Source organism: Netta rufina (genome assembly GCF_964035555.1).
Source record: "Netta rufina genome assembly, chromosome: Z".
Taxonomy (NCBI): domain Eukaryota; kingdom Metazoa; phylum Chordata; class Aves; order Anseriformes; family Anatidae; genus Netta; species Netta rufina.
The window spans coordinates 26,403,062-26,425,591 of record NC_140126.1 but is presented as its reverse complement, the minus strand read 5'-3'; the positions used below and the strand labels follow the sequence as shown (position 1 = coordinate 26,425,591).

General features: G+C 41.5%; 1 protein-coding gene across 1 annotated transcript in view; it reads right to left on the bottom strand.

The window, feature by feature from the left end:
* Nucleotides 1-22,530, bottom strand: part of RCL1 (RNA terminal phosphate cyclase like 1) — a 35,298-nt gene that overhangs the window by 4,990 nt on the left and 7,778 nt on the right. The window contains exons 4-8 of the mRNA XM_084304922.1: nucleotides 20,525-20,599; nucleotides 19,095-19,219; nucleotides 16,628-16,753; nucleotides 11,167-11,323; nucleotides 5,594-5,697 (exon numbers count right to left, since the gene is read on the bottom strand). Of these exons, the coding sequence (XP_084161048.1) occupies nucleotides 5,594-5,697; nucleotides 11,167-11,323; nucleotides 16,628-16,753; nucleotides 19,095-19,219; nucleotides 20,525-20,599 (587 nt within the window). The remainder of the gene's footprint in view (nucleotides 1-5,593; nucleotides 5,698-11,166; nucleotides 11,324-16,627; nucleotides 16,754-19,094; nucleotides 19,220-20,524; nucleotides 20,600-22,530) is intronic.

Sequence of the window (22,530 nt, the reverse complement as noted above, 5' to 3'; positions counted from 1 at the left end):
GCCAAGAGGTTTGCTACGTCAAAAAAGAGATATCAGATCCTAAAGCGTGTTTGATTTGTATTGCTAACTATTCCACTTCTGGGTTATGTGTTTCTTTCGAATCACTTCCAGATTCTTCATTCTTCCTGTTTTTTCAGACTGGATATTACGAAAAATTTATTTCCTGTGAGGGTGGTCAAACACTGGAACAAGCTTCCTAGCAAGGTGATTGATACCCCATGACTGTCGGTGTTCATCTGAATAATGCCCTTTAATTTAAGTGTGCCATGAAGTTGTGAGACAGTTGGACCCGATGATCTGTGTAGGTCCCTTCCAACTGAGCTTTTCTGTTCTATTCTCTGCTGATTTTCAGGAGAAAAAACCCAAAGTAGTTTCCTTTCATCATTTTAGAAGGGGGGCATAAAGAGACTAAATGGACACAGTACTTCTAAATGCATACTGACCACAGGAGCAGCAACAGGAAAAATAGTGAAAAGCATAAAAAAGAACTAACAAATAAAAACAGCAAAACAAACAAACAAAAAAACAATTGAAGGCGACATTCTTACTAGCTTCTTCAAAACAGGAAATAAGCAGTTGCACCAAAGTGTTACAAATATAAAAGTAATAATTGCTCATGACAGAATTCTAGTCTCTTCAAGTCACAGTCACAGGCAAGTCTGCAGCCTTGAACTAATATTTAATCTCCTACATCAATTAGCATGTAGTATTTTTAGGTTAAGTTCCAGTCCACACATTTGTGCAGCTGGCACTCTGAAAAAAAGCCTCTGCTTTGCAAGCTAAGAACATCATCACAAGCTTATCACACTTATGTCATAAACCTAAATCAACAGAAAGTACCCACAAAACGCTAAGGAGTAGACCAAGAGCACAGTACAGTCCTCACTTAAACATCACAGGGCCTCCTGGTACCTCTTAATCACAGAAATTCAGGAGTATCCAAACATGAAGCACAGTGAGAGCTGCAGGAACAGAATTTGCTTTACCCACATGAATATTGCTGCTCCTGTGCTTGGATACATACACGGGGAGAGGAGGGACACAGCAGTAGTTTGGCAAAGAGAGGCTGCTGTTACCGACACTGGTCTGTGCTTGGTAAGATGTGTGATTAATCTCTGGAGCAGTCAGCTGAATACCTCTGCAGGGTGAACATGGGCACATGGCTCCTTCAGTTATGTAAACCTTTTCACCCCACCTTCCTGGCTTAGTGACCAGCAAGTTATAGGCACGAGCTCTTATTTCTTGAATGGGTTAAGAGTTTAAAGGACAAAATTAAGAGTGCCTTTCTGCCATGCCTCCCCAGCTGCAAGGGTTCTGGTTGCTGCTATAATAGGCAAATGGGCATACGTTGGCACAAATGCTTCAGTAAAGCTGACAGGCAAAAGCTATGTACCAGCCTCCTTGTTAGCTGGGTCCTTTCCCAGAGCTTTGGCAGTGTGACATGCAAGCAGCCGAGCCCAAAACAGCAGGAACACAGTGTTGAATAGCAAGGAGGGCACAGAACAAGCTGCACAAATGCTGCACAAAGGCAGCATGGAACCAAAATCTTTGGGGAAAAATCTTTGGAGCTGACCACCAAGATCTGCAACATGTTCATGGGATTGGTTCAGCCTGTACCTCTCTGTATGTTTGTAGGCTTCCATGCCGATCTGCCTATTCTTTTGAGTAAAGACAGAGTGAAAAAGCAAAAGGGCTTTGCCACAGTCTCGGGGTAAATGAGACAGGCTTAAGGGAATGGGAAGGGAGGGGAGGCTGCCTGGAGACCAGGAAGGAGATTTGCGAGCAGTGGGAAGAGGTAAGAACTCTGGAAACAGGACAAATAGAGGGGTAAGAGACAAGGATAAGTGACAAAATGAAGTAGGAAGTGGGTTGGTATTAGCTTGAGGCTGATACAGGTTAGGTATGGGAAGGTCTACATCCCAAATAACAGAGGTGGCTGCACCAAACACACATGTACAGACCAGAGGAGTGATGGAAGGACTGAGAAGTATAGCACAGTTTGTTTTGCTGGAATTTTAGTCTGTATCTTCAGGCAGAAGAACAAGGCAAAGCTTAACACTTTCCTTTAAGCCAGGCTAATTGAGCCACACCTGAGATATTCCTCAGGGCAAGCCACCTCCAAATTAAAAATCATTGTACTACCATAAAAAAGAAAAAAGGCATAAAGTGTGTTTACAGAATTGCCATCTTTTCCCAGAAGCCTGCTAAACAGCAAAGATAACACATCCACTTCACACATTTTAGCTTGCTGTCATGGCAAAGTGACCAGCTTGCCAATCACCACCAGAGAACTGGGCACCAACAACAGCTTCTTTACTCCTCTACCCCAAAAACAGAGCAGGGCACAGGGGAGCTCACTCACAGTCCCCCCAGACTGCCCATCACACCAGGGGACACAAGGGTGCCAGAGCTGACCCTGCCAGACCTGGCCTGAAGTCTCTGCTCTCAAGCCCAGACCAAGTTGCTCCTGAGTACCAGATCCCAGCCCCCATCTGCTGCCACCCTGGCCCATTATGTGGGGAAGGGGAGGCCTTGGTCATGGCCCACCCAGGGGAGGAGGGAGAAAGGGCAAGTGAGAGAGCAGGGGGGCTGTGCCTATTCCCATTCCCTCTGGCTGAAACCCCCAAACAGCCTTGGAGCCAGGTCTGGAGGTCAGCTTAATGGGGCTGGGGTAGGACACTAGCATGCCTGCAGTGAGTGTCCGTGCCATGAGCCATGCCACAGGCCCTGCCCAGCTGTGGTGGTTTTACCGTGCTGGGCAGCTAAACCCCACAACCGCTCTCTCACTCCCCCTCCTTTAGATAAGGAGGGGGAGAAGTAAAGCAAAGAACAACTCACTGGTTGAGATAAGGATAATTTAATTAAAGGGAAATAATTATAATAATTAAATAAAGACTACCATGAACTAAACAATTTAACTAAGGGGAAATAAAAGGGAAAGGGGAAAAAGGGAGGAAAACAAACAAACAAAATAAATGAAAGCTATATGGAAGTGCAGAGGAAAGAAATTACTCTCTACTTCCCACAAATGAGCGATGATTGACCACGTCCTTGAAGCAAGGCCTCAACGCACGCAGCCGGTGTTCGAGAGGAGGACCGACGTCTTCTCAACGAGAGCCCACCCCTCCCCTCTTCTTCCTGTTTCCACCTTTTATTGCTGAGTGTGACACCACATGGTATGGAATATCCCTTTGATTGGTTTAGGTCAGCTGCCCTAGTGATGTTTCTCTCCTCACTTTTTGCCCACCCCCTAGGAGGGTTAGAGAAAGGCCCAATGCTGTGCCACTGCTGCTCAGCAGTAGACACAACACTGGTGTGATAACACTGCTGTTCCAGCTACAAGTACAGAGTACGGCACTGTATGGGCTGCTGCCGGGAAAGTTAACATTCCAGCCAGACCCAGTACACCAGCCAACAGTTACTTCCCTGGTGGCAGCCGAATAAACACCAATGGTGATGGTGGAGCAGAGGCAGGTGCCACCTTCTGTGGCAAGTCTTCCCTCAGGCTGTGGCTTTTCTTCCTTCTTTCTTTCTATGGCTGCCTTTTCTTCCTTCACTCATCTCGGTCTTGTCAGGTTTTCCCCTGACATTTTTGGTGGCCTGCATGCCACAGCTCTTGAGCAGTTCTCAAACGCAGTTTGTTCGTACTTGTGCTCCAAAGTTTTTTCCTCCCTGAGGCCACTCAGGCTGGTAGTTGTGCTTTCTTGCTGCTCTCCTTCAGTGTCCTGCTTCATGCCAATTCACCTGCATGCAGACTAGCCCATCTTGCAAGACCCTCATTTCTTGCTTGATTTAAAGTGCGTTGTTGTGCACAATTCAGCAAGGTGGTGGCACAGGCAGCACCCAGTATTAAGCTCAGCTTGACAGACATGCACTCACTTCTGTGAAATCTGGAATACATTATAAGAGAAGATGATCCAGATGGCCACAGACCAAGTGGCCTTTGTGGGACTGGAGTCCCTCCTCAGGACAGCACTGCTCACGGCATTACCTCCACATTAGCAGGGGCAAAGGATCTGCTAGGGAAATGCACAGATGTGGAACACATTTCCTCATTGTGGTGGATGTATCCCAGAGTACCATATTCCCCTCACAGTGCTCTAATCCACCAGCTGAACTGTCACATCCATGCTATGCTGTGCTACACAGGGAACTTAACCTAGTGTATATGGTTTATACACTCCAGCTTTGGAGTCTGGAGGTTAAAGTGTTAAATACAGAGATGTCACAGTCCCAAGAGAGGGAAGGAGAGACAATGAAATGGAACATGACAGTAATTTAGTTCAAAAACTAAATTGTGCATTTAATGAGCCGCTCAAGGGCCAAATTTCTTAACCCTTTACCAGCTGCTTTAGTGAGGGCATGAGGGTACTGAGGAGTTGCATGATCTCATGTAACACATGCTGTTCCAGAATGTCTGCTCCTGACCTTCATCCCTGCCATGCACTACCTAGCCTGGCAGAACTCACAAGCCACCCATTTGAAATCAGCCTGCTTACAAAATAAAATAGCGTGTTTGCATGACTTGTATGGTATTAAAAAAAGGGTTGAGCAATGCATGTCATTGCTTTGTTTCACCTGCTTAATTGTGCACTTCAAACACTGGTATTTACTACTTTGTATGCCTTTCACATGCATATGCTCTTCAGATGGGATTACTTTACCCCTGCAATGGAAAACTTTTCTGTCCTCCCCCTCAAAATCTGATGAATGTTGTTTCCAAGATAATAGGTGTTGAGAATAGCAGTTAGGCAATTTCTAGATCTCATGTGATGGCACCACCATTCTTCAGTTATCACAGTACTGTACCTTTCACATATACAGCACCGGTACCATGATAACCGAAAAAGGACAGTTCATAGTCTTATTGTTTGACACCATTGCCAGATAAACAACCCCCGCCCCCATCTTGCTTAAAGAAAAAACGCCTTAGTCTCTATGAATAACTGTCAGCCACTCATCATTCTGCTAGAGCAAATGAAATTTTTGATGCTGGATTCCCTTTACCTACCCGTGTGTTGAAACTAACAATATGAGAAATTTATTCTTTTTGTATCCTCTGAACAAGTACCAGCCACAGACAAATCTTTAACAAAATTCAAGACTAAAGGACATGACTAAACTCCACTGTTCGACAGGGCTAGAGCTTTGGGGCTGCACACAGTTCCAGAAAGTGAACTCTTGAGCTTTTTCCTTTGGACAGTCACAGCTTTAACATTTGGCTAGCCATTCAAAACATGCCATTTAATGCCACAGCTCCAGAGAAATCACTAGGAAAACAAGGTAGCGTATGCTAGGCAACAAAAAGCTAACTGACGTACGCATACAATACGAGACCAACAACCAACAACAAACTCCATCTCTGTAATTTTCATTGCCTCAGAATCAGGGATAATATAGAACAGTAAGGAAACAATCTTCTAACATGTAGAAATAAGTATAAGGTAACTTACACCACCTGTCTTATTTGAAGATGGGTACAAGTTGTTCTGTTGTTCTGACTTAGACAATATCTTCCCTACAGAAAAATATCTTCCATAAAACTACCAAATTAAACAAGACTAGGTAATTAAACTGAACAAAAACAACTTACGTGTATGGAGACAGAGGTCCTAACAGGACTTTGGAAACATCCTGTTGTCCAAGGGTCATGAGCAGCAGAGCAAGGCTCTGGTTTGTTGAATCTACACAGCCTCCCTGCAAACCAAAATGTTTTAATAATTAATCTCTGTACAAACCAGAAATTGGGATGGGAAAAGAGTAACAGAGGAGAAAGATATGCTTAAAAAAGGCTGAATTAGTGCTCTCAATTTTCATGGTCCAAAAAGATAAAAATCTAGATTTTGTAATGATGATAAATTAATTTTACTTGACAAGCTGGGAAAGGAACAGAACTCAACCAAAAACCAATAACCGTGTCACACTAAAAAACCCACCCATTTTTCCTAACTTGTTCTCTTCCAACACTACAAAATCGAAACATTTCTGAACTCTAATAACAACCATGAGCAGGAAGGTGACATGAACATTTGCATTTCCACTCTTTGTAGTAAACTGAAAATAACTTAATAAACTGTAGCACAGCACATTTGAAGATGACAGGATTTGCAGTACCTTATGATAAATATAAAGTATTACATTTAGACAAATAATAGTTCAGCCTTAGCAGCTGCAAACAGTAAGTTAAAAACTGATTGACATACACCCTCCTAAACCCCTACTGTTAATTTTTGTGGTTTTGCATATCTATAATGGAATGGAGTATTTTTATTGCTTTGTGAAAGAGCTACTATGTAGAACTACATATATGACAGTCAAGTAAGTACAAGAATCGGTCATACGTGCACGGTAAATTGTTTTGTATGCAGAAAGTGTTAACTACTATGATAAATATAAAAATTAGAATATCCAAATTAGGCTTTCATTGTTTACAAAACTTGAACAAATTAAAAGGGTAGCCTTCAGTCAATACTAGTGCAGGGAGAATTTACTAGGTATGACTACGCAAACACATAGAAAATAGGAAAATTTCTGACACAAAATTATTTTGTATTTTCCTCATGTTCATCCTGATCCAAAGCCCCATGAAGTCAGTGAACAGTTTCCTGCAGATTAAGAACTGATGCTAAACCCTCTGAACAGGCTTTCTGGAAAAAGCAAAACTGCAGAGCCATCCTTTTAAAACTGAACTCTCTAATGAGGTAATCTGGCAACTACCTTTCTGGGCAAAGAGAAAACTGTCATCATTTTCTAGCTATCACCATTCAAAAAGGCAAAGGAGGAGCAAAATAAATTTTGGAATAAATGGATTTTTAAAATAAGGGTATGACAACTTGATTACACTTGCCCAGTAAGAGTACAGAAAGAAGGACCTTTCCAAGGAGAGATATCAAATGTTTAAGTTTCAAGATGGCCTTGTATCTGTATGAGAAGCCTCAGTCCCATCCCTTTAAAAAAAACAAATTCTGCACTTCATTTATCAGGTAGTATATCACAATGAAGGAAACATCTTCATTACGTATACCACCATAATCTAAATCATAGAAACACACTTTTACAGCAGCCCTTGTCATTTAAACTATGTGAATCTACCACACCAATGTTGAGAGGTTCACGTATTCAACCTAATGCTATCTGACCTATTATATAAAAAAGCTTCAATCAGCAGAGACTACCATGTCCTGTATGATATATCAACACATGATGCATCCATCACATCTTAGTTGCTAACAAGATCTCCCTTGCTGCAATGAGTCAGTCATCCCTACTATTAAGCATTAGCAATGTATTGTCATGCCCATTCCCACATAGGCTGTTGCCATACAGGCAAATTAAGGAATTTGTTTGTAATCTAATGCTGACAGAACAGTAGCTTGTGTCAACTTAAATACAAAGAAATGCCACTCCCAGGGAGGCCAACTTTTCTCCCTCAATCTACCTGCTGCTTACTCAGGAGTGCAAAAAGAACAATCCTCCCACTAGAAATGGGATGGGCAAAGTCAGAGCCAAACTGCTGACATTTGTTCCAAAACAGCTGGCACTGTTACCAGCCTAGGATGCAGCTTGTAGTTCATGTTGATTCAGTTTATGGTAGTTTCTCCATTACTGTTTCCATTGACAACAGAGACGGATCCAGGACATAAGTAGGGACAAAGGCCACTTAAAATCCAGTCAATTTTGAAATGCTGCAATACAAATATCACAGTCTACATGCATGAACAAAAATAACTCTGGGCATTTGACAAAAGTGTTTTGAAAAGGATTATTCTCCAGAGCTTGAACCCAGCTTTAATTAAGTCTTGCTAACAACTTTAGGATAAACACAATTTTCTCTCTTACATGTGTGGTGTATACTTGCATGCCTCAATACACCCTGAGGTGTATCATTCATTAGGTGAAATGCAAAACTGTTTTCAGAGGGATAGAGCTGAGACATATCGCGCTGAAGCAAGGTCGTCTTCAAAGTTAAGCCTTCAATGAAATGCTTCACTTGTATTACCTCTAGTTACACAGAACAACAGCCTTACCCCTTATGCCCTCCGAAGCTCCCGTAACAACTGCAACTTTTCTCACAGAAGAGCTCAGACTTAATTAGGTATTACATCCTCCCCAATTTCCCCTGATCATTAGGGATATAAGCATTCATTTTGTTTCCAGTTCTTCCAGGCCCTTCCACTCTGCCAATCACCTACTATATAAAGTTCCCATGACTAGCTCCTTTCAAATGCGTAAAAGGATGCCTTTTTTATTGCCCTTCCACAATTAAGCTTAGGTAAGAATTGCATAGAGATTTCTAAAGACAAAACTAGTCACTCCACGTCCCTCTTTCAGGGCCCCTGTAACTAGCACTGTGCCATTTACTATTAGTCAATTAGCTCTGATATCCTTCCTTCAACAAAGATACATTAAAAAAAGCTCCACAGATTCCCAGAATCACATGCCCTCTTCAATTTCTTTTTGAAGGTTTAGTAATAGGCACATTTAGCACTTAGCACAGCAAGACTCAAATCCTTAGATTTACTAGGTGGTAAAGTTCATCTAATAGCAAGCATTAAGCAAGCACTTTTAGAGATGCCTGTGAGCCCCTTTAAACAGTAATGAACTCCAGTAGCAGTGTGGGTGACCCTGACTGCTAAAACCCTCTGCAGAGAATCATCTTCGATGCTGCCAGGATGCTCTTTTATAACAAAACCTCTCCAGCCCCCGCAGCACAGTACCTACAGATAAGGCACAGATGGAGAAACAGTTTCAAGCAGTAAACAGGCAATTGAAGCACAGGGAGAACAATTCTCCCAAGCCCTGTTTTCAGTGAGTACCAAGTGTAAAGAGAGTGGGTCTTAAGGACTTCCTGCTCAAAGCAGTCTCTTCTTGTCCCATGCATAACTTTCCCAACTTTTTACTGTTTCTCCAGACATGTTATATAGGCAAAGAAACAACAACATAATACACAGTACCTTCAAAACACGCAAATATCACACACTTTGGAATGTTTTTATATCCTCTTTCGTGTCAACACTGGATCAAACTGACCCAAGCTTGCAAAAAAATATATATTTTTTTAAATTGTTGTTGAGCACTCTGTGAGAGTGTCATAACATAAATTCCTTAACTCAAGTGCCAACTTTGTCACAGAAGGCCACAGCTAGCAGCCTCGTTCACTAAGAGTCTGATCTTCAAAAACAGTGAAAACCCCTGCCCCATCAGTTAATCATTCAAAGACTTGTGTGTTCCCCAAACACCTCTTTCTGTTGTCCTGAGATATGTACTATCTGGGTTTGCTTTGCAGAATTTGACTGAACACATTTACCGGCTGCAGTATGTCCAAAACTAAAATCATCTAGTCATGGCCTTTTCAGTCTTCTTTGTTTTGGTAGTTCTGACTTCTGACTCTGCAGAAAGTATATCATCTGGACAGACTCCCAGCAGTAGTTTCAATCTGTCAAGTGCTGGATGATTATTTTCAAGGGAAAAGAGTAGCTATTGCTGCTGATAAAAACATGTAGAAATTGGATTTGCAGGCCTGCTTGAACATCTTTTCCAAAAGGTCTACACAAAGTAACAGGTGTACTGAATTTTACCTGTTTGTTTGTTTGTTTGTTTGTTTTAAAGTAAGATTTTCCAATTCACCCCTCAAAAATAGCTAACTGTTGCTACACAATTGCTAGTAGAAACTTAGAGATGGTTTCACTGGCTGTCAGCTCTCCATGCATGCTGGACTTTCAAATACAAGGGGTCTGACCTGCACCCAGGAAAAAAAAGTTGTTTGTGGCACTTCTGAGACAAGAACCCTGGACTAGAAATGATCCTTTGCAGTTTTACCAGTAACAGCATTGCCAGTCTGTATAGACAGAAGAGTTCTTGCAAACCTGTAACAGTACTTGTATTCTTTGTCTCTCTGAATGACACTGTCCTTCGTAAGCATCTATATAGCTGTTTGGAAAGGCAAACTGAAGAATATTTTTGGAATCTTTTTCATTACCTGCATCTAAGAGGAGAGGGAAAGTCTAGCAACATGGTGCATTTAAGACAAGTTTTAGACACAGAAGGGAATACATGAAATACTTTTCAGTGGAAATGCTAGGGTTATATTTGAGTTCCAGCATACACTGAAAAAATAAAGAAATAGTTGAAGACTGGAACAAGTGGACAAGTTGGTAATTCAGACAGATGAAGATGTGTTGGCAGCAGAGAAAGCAAAAGATAACAGATGAACAACCTATCCACTGGGATGAATGTAAAGTCTAAGACAAAGGGGCATTTTTATAACTGACTACATTACCTAAAACAGGTTATTATTAATGGTATTTTAAATAATTTGCCATGTCCTAACAGGTTATTCTAGTTCAGAGCAAATAAATCTTTATTTATTAACTCATTGAGTACAATCTGTAGATGGCTGCCTCCTAAAGGCCAAATGTGTTTTGTCAGCACTAACAACTGCTTATTTTAACATCTGTGGAGATACACAACAAGAGTGGATAGCTTCTTTATTAAATCAGAAGCTCAGTAATTGCTAAATAATTTGTTAGACTGAGAGGTGGTCATCTATTAGAAGTCTCACCACAAATGAAAACAAGCATTTTAATAAAAATAATCATGCTGTGGAAAATTGTGATGCACTTAAGATTCTTACGGAAACTGTCCTACGTCCTTTCTAACAAACCAATTAGCCAGTTCCTCATATAACAAACCTCAGGACATTTGAGTTTGTTATTGCTACAGTGAAGTGGCCAGCACTGAGGCTAGCTACTTTTTTCCTTCCTTCCTCTTTCTCATATTTTCCCACTCACAAAATCCCATTCCCACTGCTAGTTTAAGAGCATTACCACTTATGTGTTATGATTAAAAATGTAAGGTGACCACATGAAGCCAAGTGACCTCTGCTGCAGACAGAAGGCAATGAAAGCAAAATTTGTCTCTGCTATGATCTGTAGTTAACATATCCTGGGCACAAGAATTAACATGGCAGAGTAACTCATTATACCAGTACGTGACCATTCAAAACCACTCCTAATCCGGATCAAGAATATGCTTGTAGCATAAAATCATTGCTCTGTTTGGAACTCAGCCTGTCTGAGGGTACTCTCCAAATCACCTGTTGCTTCATCAATGTATCATCACCTTCTTCCCCTTCAGCTATACACAGAAAACATATTGGCCACTTACCCTATAGATCTCCTCAAGCAACAGCTTAGCACAATTCTGGCCAAGTTCCTCAGGCAGCACAGCTGCTCCTTGGCCCTGAGGATTTGAGGCTAGCTCAGCACTGAGAAAAGTGCCATTGATGGTTTCTGCAATAAGGCACATGCCAAATCCTGGAGATCTGTAAGAAAAGTGCATTTGATTTGAAAACAATATTGATTAAGAAGCCAAGAAGAAATGTCAACCTCCTCCTCAATTCACAGGCAGCCCCACTCATAAGACACTACGGGAAATGTGGACTTACTGACAAAATTCCTGTTTTATACATTTTGTTCATCCTGAAAAAAACAATAATTTAGAAGTTAAACCCAGTATCATTAGCACCAAATATACTGTGCTGGATATTCCTGGCACAAACTCTTTAAAAAGAAAAGTAACTAAAAAACCAAAACAATCAAACCTCAGAAATAACACTTTTTGTTAAAAAACAAACAAACAAAACCAACAGTATCTTTCATATTTACTTAACTAATCTTTGATGAACATCTCTAAAGTATCTGGAGTTTTTTCTCTGTCATGTTCAAAACCAAAACTGACTTTCTTTAGGGATCCATCCCTTTCCCTGGAAGCTTCACCATGTAGCAAGATCAGACCATAGTCCTAGCACCAAGAAAGAGGATGAAAGAACCTGATTCATACTACTTGAATTTCCAGTCACTTCTTTTCACTTACAGCTCAATACCATCCAGATCATTACAACCACACAAGAATTCTGAACATATAATTTGAAGAAAAAAAAATGCATTTTACTGAGAGTTTAGGATCCTAAAAAATGCTATTGTGAGTGTTAAACACTTTTGCTACAAGAAAGTAACAGATGTCTGAGTATGGCTTGCTGAGAAATCAAAGAGCTATAACAAGGGAAAAAAACACAAGATCTTTGTATTTATAGACTCTAGAAGAACACTAACAGCTAGCCATTCAAAATAAGGTTAACTTAACTTCCCTCCACTCACAGGACTTCCCACAGTTCTGGACTCCTGCTGCCTCCACTACTCAAACTTAATTAAAATAATGCCACTGACCCCAAACCTACCCAGAGTAGCGAGGAACACCACCACCACCACCAAATCACAAAAACAAAATCACCAGTAAACACATGTACTGGGTCTGGCTGGGATGGTGTTATCTTTCCCTGCAGTGGCCCATACAGTGCTGTGCTCTGCACCTGTAGCTAGAACAGCAATGGTATCAATCCAGTGTTGTGTATACTACTGAGCAGTGCTGGCACCGCATCAGGACTTCCTCCAGCCCCACAAGAACCAGCAGGCTGGGGGTGGGCAAGAAGCAGGGAAGGGACATCACCAGGGCAGCTGACCTAAACCAACCAAAGGGATATTCCACACCATGTGGTGTCACGATCAGCAATAAAAGGTGGGAAAGGGGAAGGAGAAGGTGCAGCTCTTGTTACAAAGACTGTCCTCCCAAACAACTGCTACATGTCACGTCCTGCTTTCCACGACATGACTGAGCATTGCTCATTGATGGGAAGTAGAGAATTTTTTTTTCTTCCCTTTGTACTTCCACATGGTCTTTGCTTGTGTCCTCCCCACCCTGCCCCCCCCATCTTCTCTTCCCTTTAATTAAATTATCCTTGTATCAATCTTTGAGACTTTATTTCCTTCCCAGCATACTGTCTTCTCCCTGCTCTTCTTCTGATGAGGGGGAGTGAAAGAGTGCTTGTGGTGGAGTATGGCTGCCCAGCAGGGTAAAACCACCACAACACACTATTCAAGTGTCAAAGAAGAATAAGTCCTTTACAGGCAATTCAGTAGGGAGTGAACAAAAAGCTATTTGTGATTCCCACATATATTCAACTGTCTGTACTTGCTAAGCAGCACAGAAGATATGCTAAAGATGTTTCTCTTCTTTCCTTACTCTGAAAGACTGAGAGTGATCTAGACAGCAAGACAAGATCACAGTCAAAGATGTTATTTCTTAGGGGCTACAGCTTCGACATATATTCTTTAGTAATTATACCTACTAGCAGATTTTGTTATCATTCAGTAGCATGTGGCAAACTGCCTAAAGAAAAAATAAAATCATCTAGTGCCTCATCCATATGCAGGCAGGATTAGGAAGTATCTGCACAAACATTTTTCTGTAAATTCTATAAACAGAACCAGGAAGTTTTTGTTCAGAAAAACATTACAGGTGGAAGAAGATGCTCAGATCTATTTCCTGAAGCTTTTGTCACTGTGCAAGGGATATAGAGTTCAAGATTCTGTATTCTGAATTCAGAGCTTGGTTTGGGTACAGATAGGCTACTGTTCTTACTCATCCCTGGCAATTAGCATTGGAAACGAGACATGTTTTACTTTCCTTCCTTGTCCTGCCAACACATATACACACAAGTAACAGGAACCAGGTAATAAGAAAAGCTTTTCTGAAGTGTCACTATAATCATGCTCAATGAGATAGCACAAAAGCAGCAGAGAGTGACACGCATCAGCAAGATGGAAAGGGAAATTCATTTTTTCTTACCATACTATTATGTATTCCTCTGCACTGGCCAATTGTGCAAGTAGAAAAAATAACGTTGCTACCCTAATTAATTTGAATTTTCCACTTTATAGGTATACATATATATAAAAAAAAAAAAAAAACAACATAACAACAAAAGAACACACAAAGACCGCAAAAACTTCATACCTCCCCAAAAAAGAGGCTTCCAAATTTTGATTACCGTTAACAATCTGGAGCCACAAGACCTACCATCCTGGAATATTAAATATGATGGGGAATTAGAAAAGAGGAAAAATACTTTAAAGTCAGTAATTTTTATATGTGCACACTTATGAAACTAAAATAGTATCTTTAGGGTAATACTTCAAGGAGAAGAAACTGTGAAAAAGTGTGCATGCTTGGATTTGAGCATACAGAAAGAAGACAAATAAATTAGTTATTCAGATCTTCAACCTCAAAGAAAAACGACAGGAGGACAACAAAGCTAGCAAGTATCAGTAAAATCAGTGAGCCTACCAGAGGGGGTGCCCTGCTAGACCTGCTGTTCAAGAACAGAGAAGGACTGGTGGGAGATGTGGTGGTACAGAGTTTTCTTGGGCAGAGTGACCACAACATGGCCACCATGTTCTCTATTCTTGGTGAAATCAGAAGGGGGGTCAGTAACACTGCCACCCTGGACTTCTGGAGGACAGACTTTGAACTGTTCAGGACACCGGCAGGAGGGTCCCTTGGGAGTCAGTCCTGAAGGACAGAGGCGTCCAGGAAGGCTGGATGCTCTTCAAGAAGGAAATCTTAAAGGCACAGGAGTGGTCTATCCCCACCTGCCATAAGATGAGCTAGCAGTAGAGAAGACTGGCCTGGCTGAACAGGGAACTTTTGCTGTGTGTCTGGGAGAAAAAGAGTTTTAAGTCTGGTGGAAGAAGGGGCAGGCAACTCAGGCAGAGCACAAGGAAGTTGCCAGGATATGAAGAGAAAAAATCCAGAATGCCAAAGCCCAACACGAGCTCAACCTGGCCACTATGGTTAAGGATAACAAAAAACGTTTTTATAAATATATTAATGGCAAAAGGAGGGTCAAAGAGACTCTCCATTCTTTACTGGATATGGGGGGAACATAACTACTGAGGATAAAGAAAAGGCTGAGGTTCTTAATGCCTTTTTTGCATCTCTTTATTAGCCAGACCACTTATCCTTAGGGAACTCAGCCTCCTGACCTGGAAGTCTGGGATGGGGAGCGGAAGAAATCCCCACAGTTCAGATGGAAACAGTTAGAGACCTGCTGCTCCACCTGGACTGTCACAAGTCCATGGGGCCAGATGGGATCCACTCAAGAGTGTTGAAGGAGCTGGTGGATGCGATTGCTGGGATACTTTCCATCATCAGTGGTCATGGTCAACCAGAGATGTCCCGGCTGAATGGAGACTTGCTAATGTGACGCCCATCTATGAAAAGAACTGTAAGGAGGATCTGGGGAACTAGAGGCCTGTCAGCCTGACCTCAGTGCCAGGAAAGGTGATGGAACAGGTCATCTTGAATGCAATCACACACCATATGTGGGACAACAGGGGGATCAGGCCCAGTCAGCATGGGTTCATGAAAAGCAAGTCCTGCCTGACCAATCTCATCTCTTTCTGTGACCTGGTGACCTGGCTGGTGGATGATGGAAAGCCTGTTGACATAGCCTACCAAGACTTCAATAAGGCCTTTGATGCAGTCTTCCACAGCATTCCAGAGAAGCTGGCTGCCCATGGCTTGGACAGGCACACTCTTTGCTGGATTAAAAACTGGCTGGAGAGCCAGGCCCGGAGAGTGGTGGTGAATGGAGTGAAATCCAGCTGGTGAACAGTCACCAGTGGTGTTCCCCAGGGGTTGGTGTTGGGGCCCATCCTCTTTAATATCTTTTTATTGATGATTTGGATGAGGGAATTAAGTGCACCCTCAGTAAGTTTGCAGATGACACCAAGTTGAGGGGAAGTGTCGATCTGCTGGAGGGTAGGAAGGCTTCTGCAGAGGGACCTGGCCGATGGAATGACATTCAACATAGCTAAGTACCAGGTCCCACGCTTTGTCTACAGCCCCATGCAGCGCTACAGGCTAGGGGGAGAGTAGCTCAAAAGTTGTGCAGAGGAAAAGGATCTGGGGGTGCTGATTGATGCTCTCCTGAACATGAGCTGGCAGTGTGCCCAGGTGGCGAAGGCACACAGCATCCTCGCCTGGATCAGGAATAGTGTAGCCAGCAGGACCCGGGCAATGACCCTGTACTCGGCTCTGGTGAGGCCACACCTCGAGTACTGTGTCCAGCGTTGGGCCGCTCACTACAAGACATCTAGGCCCTGGGCATTGTCCAGAGAAAGGCTATGAAGCTGGTGAAGAGTCTGGAACACAAGTCATAGAGGGAGCAGATGAGGGAACTGGGGCTCTTTAGTCTGGAGAAGAAGAGGCTCAGGGGAGACCTTATTGCTCTCTACAACTGCCTGAAAGGAAGGTGTGGGGAGCTGGGTGTCAGCCTCTTCCCACAGGTAACGAGTGATAGGACTAGAGGGAATGGGCTCAAGTTGCACCAGGAGAGGCTGAGGTTAGAAATTAAGAGACATTTCTTCATAAAGGGTAGTCAGGCACTGGAAGAGGTTGCCCAGGGAGATGGTGGAGTCACTATCCCTGGGGGTGTTTAAGGAAAGGTTGGACCTGGTACTTGGAGACATGGTCTAGTGAGTGATATTGGTAGTAGGGCGATGGTTGGACCAGATGATATTGGAGGTCTTTTCCAACCTTGACGATTCTGTGAGCGAAACAATAGTTAACCAGTGAATCATTCCATTTTCTCCTGTAAGGAATATTTCATGTCAGCAGAATAGAAAATCATGGTCTAAAGCTCAGAAAAATTACAGATCAGAATATACTAGCAGACAAACAAATGGCAAACTGCATTTCTGTTGCCTGTGAATAGTTGGATACTCACTTTCCAGAGCTGACCCCCTTCATGTGATCTGTGTAGATATAAATGTCTGGGAGGAATTTATTCAGGATGCCCCTTGCAGATTCCACCATTCTGTTTGCCATCTGTGGTGACACTCTGACAGAGTACCTACATTTCTGAGCTAAGGAATTGTGATCATGAAAAAAAAAAGACAGAAGTGGTCAAGAGGTCCCAACTTATTCCAGAAAACATGTTTTTGTCCTATGCATCCATCCATGAATGTTACTCCATTTTCCTAGCACAGCTGGTATTTAAATAACATAAACTTAGTGCTTTCTACAGTCTTTTCATTGATATATCTTAGCTGAAATGCACACAAGAACAACCTATTATGTATGACTACATAAAAATTTGTCTTAAAGATGCCTTTCAATAATTTTAAATTGCTATTCTATCATCCTGTAGGTTCTTATGATGCAGGAAGTCCTGCATGCTGTTTGTATCTTACGAAATGATATTGATGGGTGAAGTTTCTCTGAGTTAGCAACAAGAAATCCTTTCTTTCCATTTCCCCTGGGGAGAAATTGGACAGTTGAAATTAAATGTTTTTACCAAAGACAAAATTAAAAAAAAAAAGCTAAAGGAAAAAACTTTGCCCTCTCCAACTGTTTTGCAGTGCTCTGAAAATATTAAATTTACTTGGTTATCCAGTCACTCAGCATTCAAAGATAAATGTTCTGAGGAAGACGAGACTACCACCTTCCTGCACCTGCTTTGTGCCCTTTTGCTCAGGTGCTATTTCAGTGATATTCCCAAAATATTTTCAAACTTGTAAGACATTTCTACTCTCAATTCCATCCCATCTAGTACAGACTCATGCTCTGCATTTAACCAGGTAACATGGCAACACAGGGATCATCTCTCAAACCTACCACCTGGCTGAAGAAAACCTCCTTTTATGAAAGTTTCTATAGTATGCTCCTGTGGAGGAGGTAGACCAGAAGTGTTAAATTCTTAAGGGCAAAATCAGTAAATAATAATCAGAGAACTGATCTTTCTTCAGTTGCTGCACTCATCGTTTTGGGTGAGTATAAAAAACTGCTGCAACACAAGCTCCCCAGCTGTAAGGGAGCAGAATTGTTCAGCTGCATCTTGAAGGGATAAAAACACTTATGTGTCTAAATGTTTTGTTTTCTACTGGCTTGAAGGACCACTTAAAGTCCAAACTGAAATAAGTGGGTCCTTCACCCAGCTTACCAAAAGCAAGCCTTTATCCCTGAGAAAAAATCAAAAAGTCATAGGAAAGTGGAAGTTCGGAAACCTGTAGTTCACATACATCAACCAACTCCAGTAAGTCACCTGGGACCATACTGTGTATTAAAGTGAGGTTACAAAGATGTCACTAATGCCACTACCATTCCTCCCTCCATCACACAGAAACAGAGAATAGAACTACTTACTGAAGATATAAACAGGGCAAAAGAAATACTTTCTTCATTGAAGACCATGAAAACCAACAAGCACACTGAGCTGTCCCCTTTCTTTTTCAACAGCCCATGTACACAGTAAAACTGCATTCAACCAAATGCTGCAGTTAATGACAGAGGTCAAAGTGTACCATTCTTGCATACAATTATGACAGCATACTGTAAAAGGAGGAATAGGCTGCAAGTCTGTGCCTCTGGCAGGAAACCTGCCCCCATTCCTGCTTTCCTTTTGAAGAATCAAAGCCAGACCACATCTGAGATTCTCATAATTGCAAATCAAACTACAAGTTGGACAATGCTCAAGAGAGCTGGAGCTCCTGAATTACAATATTTAGTATACCCTGCTGTGAGGGATTTTTGCTTTCTTCCTACGGTGACAGCAGGTTCATGACATATGGTATAGAAGCAATAAGCAAAAAAAGTGAAGAACAAAAATACATTAAGTAAGTTTTGTGCCCTTTTCTTTATGAGGGAGTAAATCCCTCCCCACTTCTATCTTCCATGACACTTCAGCAGGCAAAGAGCTAACAAACTGCCTTTGGTAAGACAACAGAAAGCTTAGTTCACATGCGTGCAGTGAAGTGTAAACTGAACTCAAATTTAGGTGCCCATCCAACATTCTGCTAGACTCGTTAACAGTCAAGATGCCAAGTATCTGACATATAACAAAACTACATTGTTTATTACTGGATTCACAGACAAAACATATCTATTTTAGTGCTGCTTTGTATATCATAGAAGGTAATTTAACTTTTTTTTTTTGCTATTGAAAAGGTTGTGAAAGGTGCCGTTCAGTTTTAGATTTATTTACTTGTTCATTGTTGCTTTTTGAACAGTGTTCTGAACACAGTGTTTTTGAGACATGCTGGTGAAATCTAATTTTGTTTTCATTCTGTGGAAAGTCACTGTGTGTTGTCTGCATGTGTACTCTGACACAGGTATGCTCCTGGGGTTTCTAAGCTGGGAGACTTTTCTTTAAAAGCAATTTTTTTTTAAAAAAAAACAAGGTAAGAGAAGGATACGCAGTTCCTCTGATGCGCTTGATTTTGCCTGGGTCTGTGAACTGAATAGGCTGCAAGACCTTTCTCACTGGGCAAGCAAACAGTATCTCTCCACCCCCTTTGGGAGGCATTCCTCTTCTGTTGATCTAAAAATAATAATGGAGGAGAAAACAGGTTAGTAAAGAACACAATGTATATACATGCTCAAAAATTATAGCTTTTATTTCACATAAAATAAATTGTTATCATTACAAGTACTATGCGAGTGCAGGTAAGAAAAAGACATCCTAAGAGCAGAAATATTTTTTTTTTTCCACCAAACCTATAAGCAATAAAAGATTTATTTTTTTGCTCCTCACCTCTCTCATTTCAAGTACAGTAGGCATGGCTTCTCAGTGGAAGAAAAACATACACTAGAAAACACCACCAAGAACTAAGAATCAAACAAACAAAACCCCCCAGCCTTTACTAGGGAGGCAACACTGGCGTACTACTTGTCTCTAATTGCAAATTTGTACCTCACTGCTGAAGAAAGTGTCATTTCTCTGATGCTTGACATGCTTACGTGACACCAAAATGAACTTGTTCCCACAGAAAGGCCTGGCCATCCCAGACTGATCCTACCACCCTAGCCAGTGGTTAGCCCTGTCCCTGGTCATTGGGAACACCTAAAGGGAGAGGATGGAGAGGGCTGTGGGGAACTGAAGACCAGCACTGCTGTAGCTTTGCTGGGGCATGGCCTGATGGTGCCAGCAACATTACCGTGGGGTTCTGTACCACTGGCAGGGTTAGGGGAGGAACTGGGAGGACACAGTAGAGCGTGTAAAGACTGTTAGCGCAAGCAGGGCCTTCATACATTTTAAATGAGTGTTCTTAATTTTGAAAGACTATAATTTCCTCTCTTGAACCTAAAAACCTATTACTCACTCAAATTTATCAAGCCTGTGAAAAGTGTACTCTTTATAGGAAAGAGTATTTACTGTTATTTCCTAAACTGGAAGCAAACAATAATCAACCAAATATGGATCCAGCTCCTCTGCTGGTAAAAAAGACTTGATTATTTCTCACTAGCTCTAAGCATGGGACAAAAACAGGTGGAATGAAAAAAAATTACTTTAAGTGATGAGAAACAAGAAAGCAAAAAGGCTTCTTAATTTGCAAGAATCTCTAGGAAACAAAAAAGGTCACTCATATTTGACATGTTCTCTACTCATAGCCTTCGCATGTCTTCTACTACTGACCTGTACTCACTGTGTGGCTACCATGCTATTTAACATGTATCAAGAAGGAGACAATTTAATGTGTGATGTGATCAGATATCTGCTAGAGAAAGAGCAGCAAGCGCTGTCCTTCTCTGTATACGGTTACGCTGCCCAAAAGCATACGGTTCCATGAAGCTGTTTGAAGCATCATTTCAACCTGTGCTGGCAAAGAAAGAAATATTTTTTTACCTTGATTTCCAGACCTTCACCATCAATTCCAAACTTTTTCAGTAGGGGTAAAGCTGTGGCCTTAAGGTTATCAACCTACAAAATAAAAAATTTAAAAAGCAGACTCCTTATTGGAAGTTACGTAAGTCAGTAATTTAAAAATCATTGAATTATGACGTTCCTAACAAGGATGAGGCTTTTCTGTGCTAGGTATTCTAAGGGCAGACACAGGAATGCAGCATAGATATCAGCTACTCAAACTGGCACGAGATCTTACTACTCACTAAATTTGCCACAGCAAACTATGGAGATGGAATTTCCTATTCTGGATTTCTTCCTCAGCCTGATTTTTATTAGGTTTCCGCTAGAACTGCTCATTTGTTTCTCTGAGCAGTTACCAGTTGTTGATGAACAGTTACAAAAAAATGATATTTTTATGACATTGTTAAAGAATTCCTACAGCTAGATCTGTGATGACAGCAAGAACCTTCATATTTTGGAGGAAGCCTTTTGTTTGCCAGGAGAGACTTCATCCTTTTGTCAAGAGCTTCTCTCTGTCTGCTTCTGGGAAACAAAGTAATTCTAGTTGACAAAGGAGAATCTGAAGTGGGCGACAAGTCATCCACATACTCCCTGTGAGCCAGGTGCTCACCAGATCTAGGTCTCAGCAGGATTTTCCTTGCCACTGGTACTCCTGTTTGTTAACTAAGACAACAACTGTCCTTTGTTGTCTTCTTCCTTCTGCTGAAACTTCAGTAGCATTGCTGAAGGTGACAAAAATGATTTAGCAGTGCAACAGCACAAGGAATTACACAAAACAAACAGCTTGGGAGAGATAGGACCAGTACAGCATGACCAAAGGGAACTAGAGTCCAGGCGGAGAAGAAAACAGGCAGACAGTAGATGGCACTTTGAGTAGTCAGAAAAAAAAAACACCCTCCTTTCCACAGTTTCAACCAGAATCAATGATCCTTGAATTTCATTCTCTCTGCTTTGCAGACAGTACAAGCCACTGACAAAGTACTAGCACATACCTAGAAACAACCTGTTACTGCTGAGTTGCTACAAGCGTATGCTACAGTTCTCATTTTTCAAATTCTGCTATCCAATATACTTCACAGACAGGGATTTGGGGTTGCTTTTAACAGTAAGAAGTATCAATATTTTAATGTCTTCATAAAAAAAAAAAAGTCAAGAACTTATTTATATAAGAAATATAAGTTACAGCCCCTTACTACCTTAATCCAGCCCCTCAGTATTATTCATTAATCACACATTTGACTTTTAGAACAAAACTCTTCACTAACATGCATATGCACATACATGGACACACAGGAATACCACTGTCAGAACTGCTGAAATTTCAATGTGCTTGTCTGGTTTGCCTAACATTACACACTATTTATCCCCCCTTTTTTTGTTTGTTCTGAAAAAGCACATGCCAGTGAAAAAGTAAAAGCTTCACCACGTGGGATAGGAAACCCCTTCCCCTCCTCCATATCCACTTTTGTGATTCTAGGGACTTAATTCTACCTCTGTAGAAGGCCTATTATGGCAACATTAGGAAGCTGGATCAATTTTGAGCCTGGTTTGTCTGTTTCCAAGAGTTTCAAGACTTGCTGTAGTTTTCAGTCCTCAGACAAGTTCCAGGCATGATACTTACCAGGTACCAGATAGATACACAGTAAGAGACTGTCTCTGTTCCAAATTTGCAGCCTCAGCAGAAAAGGTAACTGGCAGTATTTGAAGCAGTGGAAAAGGCTGTTCTGATCAACAGATGTGTCCAAGTTCATGCAGAAGACGTTAAGTACTTCACTGGAAGTGAAGACAGTAGCAGAACTGAGACCAAAAACCCTTATTTTCTAGACTCATGCCTATCACTCAACCATAAAACCATTTCTCAGTTCACCTTGGAGGGAAGTTACTCCATATTCATAGCAGACAACACATCATTAACTCTACCATAGCAAAGTCTTCAAACAACTGAGGGCATACCTCACCACAAATGCCAGAAAGCTGCAAGTTGC